This window comes from Cyprinodon variegatus, unplaced genomic scaffold, assembly GCF_000732505.1.
Source record: "Cyprinodon variegatus isolate N-32 unplaced genomic scaffold, C_variegatus-1.0 Scaffold434, whole genome shotgun sequence".
Lineage (NCBI taxonomy): Eukaryota > Metazoa > Chordata > Actinopteri > Cyprinodontiformes > Cyprinodontidae > Cyprinodon > Cyprinodon variegatus.
The window spans coordinates 108,727-114,726 of record NW_015150887.1 but is presented as its reverse complement, the minus strand read 5'-3'; the positions used below and the strand labels follow the sequence as shown (position 1 = coordinate 114,726).

The 6,000-nt window shown below is 38.6% G+C and overlaps 2 protein-coding genes across 3 annotated transcripts in view; one reads left to right on the top strand and one right to left on the bottom strand.

Moving 5' to 3' along the window:
* Positions 1-5,881, top strand: part of LOC107093597 — a 10,827-nt gene extending 4,946 nt beyond the window's left edge. For both annotated transcript variants that reach the window (XM_015388760.1, XM_015388761.1), the window contains one exon: positions 1,206-5,881. In XM_015388760.1, the coding sequence (XP_015244246.1) occupies positions 1,206-4,376 (3,171 nt within the window). In that variant the 3' untranslated portion in view covers positions 4,377-5,881. The remainder of the gene's footprint in view (positions 1-1,205) is intronic.
* The window catches only part of LOC107093598 (non-muscle caldesmon-like), a 36,279-nt gene continuing 30,285 nt past the window's right edge, over positions 7-6,000 (bottom strand). Inside the window, exon 13 of the mRNA XM_015388762.1 lies at positions 7-795. The gene's annotated coding sequence lies outside the window, so the exon portion shown is untranslated. The remainder of the gene's footprint in view (positions 796-6,000) is intronic.

Genomic DNA, 6,000 nt, shown 5'->3' with positions numbered 1-6,000 from the left:
AGAGAGAGAGAGAGAGAGAGAGAGAGAGAGAGAGATATGCAGTTTTGATTGCTCTCCACTGTAAAGTGCTAAACAGGTCTAAAATCAATGTGTTTTTTTTTTTATTGTAGATGAAGCAAATTGTGAACATTTTGCACTAAACTAAAAGACAAACCGGTACAGATACAAACTTACACATTACAAACGATCATCCTGAACTGAAAAAAAACAAAACTCACATTTAATCACTTTATTGTTAGAACAGAAAACAAAACAAAATGAGGAGGTTCAAGCTCTAGTTGGGTATAACCACTAGTATGTATGGTTAAATTCAAAACAACCTCAGCTGATTTTCTGAAAATCTGAATTTTACCAAAGTCTCATTTTCATTAATGATATAGTGGTCCAGTTATAATACCAACATGAATCTGATTGGAAATCTGTGGGTAAATGCAGTACCAGCCAAAATGATTTTCCCATTCTTTATTTTAGAGTTTACATTTCTAAAATGTTATTTTCTTTTGAACATAGATAAAAGGAACCAATGATTTATTTTCCATTAAAGTCACCTTCAGAAGCCTATTGCATTTCTTATCACAAGGAAACTTCTTTTTAAAATAAAATCTGAAATCTAGAGCTATGCATGATTTGGGGGTAGCATTTGGGATTGTATTCCCTAGATATCTTCAGAAGACATTAGCTTTGTTAAAAAAAAGAGCAGACTATAGTTTGGTAGAGCTCCTCAGATAAGCTGTTGTGAGATCGAAAAGGCAATGGAAGAAGAAATTATACCTTGGCAATTATTGTAGCACAGACCTGCAAAAAGAGCAAAGAATAAACATTAGACGTAAAAATGTTAAACCATTATTAAAGAAATTTATTTTGTATGACTATTAAGGCATATTAAGTGAGTACTTTCTTAGAGGCATCAATGGTATTATGTTTAAAAGGAAAATTGAGTTTGTCTTATAGCAGTTTTAGGTTGTTTTGGTTTAAGTAAGCAGTAGATAAAAGGTGAAGCAGATGATGAAGATGTTTGTGTTGATGATGACAATTTACATACTGTACATAGAAACAGTTATGTCTGGCTAACATTTTTGTTAAAGATACCATCTGAGTAAGAAAGTAGTACTGCCTTTGGGTTACAATTTAAATTTTAATCACTTGAATATAAGAAAAAAAAACACAATTTAAGGCTTGATTTCATTTTTTTTTTCTCTCAATAGGGTGCAGAAGCATTCATGTCTGTTGCCTATGGCTCTATCCACCAGCTGGGCCTGTTTTCCCAGCAGTACCCTCCACCACTACTGCCCAAGCCTGGAAAAGATAATATTCGTCTTCAGAAACTACTCAAAAGGACTGCCAAGAAAAAGACTTCCACTCAGACATCACAGTCTACCACACCTTTCCGTTCAAGCCTTTCCCCTGTAAATGAGGCAAGCCCTGATCTGGAGCGCAGTGACCACTCAACATCCCCTCAAACGCTAGACACACCTCATAGACTTCACAGCATCCAGCAACCTCCACGATTTACAGTCAGGCCATTGTATCAGCATGTGGCATCCCCTTATCCACAACGAGCAGCTTTTGCTGGTCGAGCGGTAGGCATGTCCCCTCCCACTGTGGCTGTCCCTTCATGCTCTTCCTCACACTATGCCACAAAAGTATCACCTAATTCTGCATCAGATCAGGTCTCTAGAGTCTCAGTCTCAACAGAGCCTGTTGGGCTGCCAGGAGAGGCTAAACATTCACTACCATATTCCTCTGTGCCTGAGATGAAATTACCAGCAGCTGAACTGAAAACATTTAATGACAGCCAAGCAGGTATGAGCTCTGTCCCATTTGTAGGTACCCCAACATCACAAATTAGAAGTTCAACTCCACATCCAATACCGATAGGTCAAGCTATGGTTCGGCCTCTTACTGTGTTGACCTCTTTCATTAAATCTAAAAGTCCTCGTCCAACATTTAAAGCAACTGAACCCTCAAAATCACCAAAGCCAATGTTTGAAGTACCTCAAATTAGAATGTATACAGCAAGCACATCATATTATGAGACATCTAGGACACCACCGGTATACGATACAGCTGGATTAACAGCCATTGGCACCACGGTACCTCAAAGCAAGGCTTTAGCAGAAGCACATCAGGATGTTCTCACAGCATCTACGATCAAAGGAGTGCAGACAGCAACAATCCGCCTTCCTGTATCAGACACTGATCAAGGGAGAAAAACTCCAAAATCAGAATTAGAAGGAGCCATCTCAACAGCTGAAATCAAAAGAGTAACTTCAGAAATCCAACAAGTGACTCCAGTGTCAGAAATCAAGCAAGTCACTCCAACATCAGAAATCAAGCGAGTCACTCCAACATCAGAAATCAAGCGAGTCACTCCAACATCAGAAATGATGCAAGCCACTTCAACACCTGATTTCAAAAGAGCAACCCCCATCTTGGAAGCAAAAAGATCAACCCCAGCGTCGGAGAGTAAAACAACCACTCTAATATCTCAAGCCAGAGTTCAAACACCAACATATGACATTGTATCATCCAGAGCTTCAGGAGGACGACCTAAAACTCCAGCATACCACATCACCCGAGCAACAACCCCTGTCTTTGAAATCTCACGACCTAATCCTCTTCTGTTTGCAGTGTCCCCAATCACAGTGGATCCAGAGAGGTCAAGGTCACCCCAAAATATTTCTAGTCTTAAAAGTTCACATGCCTCGCTAAATCTGAAGACCACAGAGCTTCATGAAACTTTAATTAATGGGGATGTTAACCCTGATATGACACCTGCAAATAACTCTGTAAAACAAGGCATTAAAAAGTCAAAGTCGGAGTCTGATTTGACTCGAAGAGTGACGTCGGTTTCGACACTTGGCTCTCAGAGAGCTTTGACTCCTGTTTCTGTGCCAGCTACACAAGTAGTGACTAGCTATCAGAGGCCAAAAACACCAACATATGAGGCCTCTCGCCTTTTGACCAAATCACCAGGCTATAAAAGGCTGAACACATCAACATCCAATATTACGCAGATGGCCAGTCAGAGACCTAAAACCCCGGAATGGCAAAAGTCAAAGTCTGCCTATCGTGGGCTTACGCCAGCTGAGTATGCTGCTTACGGTGGAATCAAAACATATTCTCCTGCATTTGGCATTACAACCTCCCTGATGCCAACACAAGATGAGGTTAAAGCTAAAGAAAAGGTTCTCAAACAGAGTAGCCAAGAACTGAATGTAAAAGAACAACCTACAGTTGAGCTTTCTGAAACAAAGGAGACATCAGAGAGCAAAGAAAGGCCTAACCAGAGTGATGTAAAGGCTGGTTCTAGCGTCACACTCCCAGTTATTGTAGTTTCGAAACCATCAGATTCAATTGGAACGATATCAAAACAAGGTCAAGCTATGGCAACTGGTTCAACTGCAGCAAAACAAGAGGCAATAGCGGTCCAAAAAATTACAAAAGCAGTAGATGTCTTTTCTGAGAAACAGGATGGTAAAACCCCACTAACTACGAAAGCTACTGAGATAAAAGATACTCCTCCAAAAAGTTGTGACCAAGGTTCCCTGAAGGCGGTGAAGCACCTTTTGGGTAAAGCAAAGGTCCAGACCGATGAGAAGAAAATAATAAAAGTTGATGAATCTGTTGTAAAAGAACCAAACACATCTTTTAGTCCCACACAGGTTAATAAGGAAAGCTCAAAGCCTGTTCCCCCTCTACCAAATCTGCCTGCTGAAGAGCATTCTACAAAAGCATCTGAAAACAACAAAAAAGATTACAAAGAACAACTTTCATCAGATAAATTGGACAAAAAGGGAGCTAATGACTCCCCCCCAGCAACAACATCGCTTCTTAATGTGATGCAAAAGACAAAGGGCATAAAAGCAGGAAAGACTGGATGGTCACGACTTAAAAAACACATGGTGGTGGAACAGGAAGAGCCAACATTTCCAGAGTTAGGCTCTGAGAAAGCAGTCCATGAACAAGACCACAGTAAGAGCGAAAGGATAGAGGAGCACTTAAGTGGTCAGGATGGCAAGCAAGCTACACCAAAAGACACAGACACTCCAAAAGCAACTAAGATGTGGGACGCAGTCCTGTTCCAAATGTTTTCCTCCAAAGAGAACATTATGCATCAGATTGAATTAAATAAAAGTGATGATAAAAAGAATGAGGAGAAAAGTGATGAGCAGAAAGAGATCCCTTCATTTGCCTTCAGGCTACCAGTGTTGCTTTTCAGCCCCAGGTTTGATGCTAAAAAGCTTAAAGAAGCAGCATCCAGACCAGTCACAAAAATTTCTGTTGTGTTTGAAATGGGACTAATTGGGCGGAAAGGTAAGGAAGATGAACCAAAAGATTTTAACAGAAAAGCTAGAGGGTTTACTGCTACTTAATTATGCCTAATGTAAAGTGTCCATATTGAAAAAAAAAAATAGATTTATTATAAAGTGGAGTTGATAAGCTTCAGAAGAAATCTTAAAGTAATACCTAACAAATGTGTTTTGTTATTGAACCTTGTTGGCTGTTGTTGATAAGAAAAAAAATAGCCGATTTGTCTTAAATTTCTTTGGACAACACAAAAGGTGTTTGAGTAATCTGAAAACACAAATTTGCAAAGGATGTTGCTGAGCCACAGAGTATGTATGTACATGGTTGTTCCTTTTTCCACAAATTTCCTGTTTTTGTTTTTTTTTTTACATATATATAAAACCATAAATGTAAAACTAGATGTTCACCAATAAATAAAATAATCATCCATTTAATCCTTTTTTTTTTTCAAAATTGTGATTTTGCTATAACACAAGGCCTCTAAGCAAAATAATAATGTTTATCTGGAGTTTGCAAAAAGAAAATGTTTTATGTTAATTGTGTTTCATAACACATTAAAGCTCCAAAACAACATTATGGAGGTAAATTGCTGATTTATTTAGTAGAAATGTTTAACCAGTAGACTTCCAATAACATAAATCTTGTATGAAAAACAAAGCAATGTGTTATATAATCAGTGGGTTTCAGTGGACAGAATTTCAGGAATGATTTTAGATTACTGCAGTGTTAAATGAAAGTTTGTGGGATTAGAAAGTAATAAATAATTTAGAATAAATATTAATAGATGGATTGTTCTGTGATTTGTTGAAGATAAGACCAATGGCATCCAGCCAAAAAAGAGCTATGATGGAGGTTAGTGGGATGGTGATAACCATGCATAAGCTACATTGAAATTTCTACATGTTATCATTCTGATAAGCCTCCTGTAGAACGTGTTTATAAAAGGGGGGGGGGGCATTCAGTCCAGTTCTTCAAGCTAATTGGGAACCTGGATCTGATCCCATGTCAAGTTTTTAACCAATCACAGCAGCAGTATCAGCTGAGAAGTATCACATTCTTGATTTGTTTCACGGGGTTAAGTGTTAAATTAAACTCTTACTAAATCTGTCCGCTAAGAACGTGCAAAAATGTTCTTATGCATAAAGACAAAATTTATACTGTATTGTGCTCATTTTTCCAAAATGAGGGCATTCCTGCTGAAGAACCATGTGTCCTAATATATATATCTTTGGGTAAAGACTTCACTTTTTATAGCATCCCGTACTTATCATAATAGCTGTGTACTAATGATTAGTTACTTGTAAAAGACTAATGCCAAAAAAGGAAAGCCAGGTTTTCTCTTTTTTTTAAGAATAAAACTTGTTTTAGAAAGCGAGTGATGGCCTAGTTGTTAGAGCAGTGCGCTTGTGCTCTGAGAAGGTTGCAAGTACCCGGTTCGATCCTCACAGCCTCCAATCTGGCTTTCTGAGCAAGACCCTTAACCCCTCACTGCTCCCCGGGCGCCTCACAATGACAGTCCACTGCTCCCCAAGGGGATGGGTTGAATGCAGAGCTAAATTTCTCCAGTGTGAGATTAATAAAATTCAATTATACCACTAGGGATACTTGTAACTCTAGTGTTCCACAAGTGCATTGCAAGGGGTACATGAAAATATTTTATTTCCTAGCTAGTAAAATAAAATAGGGCTG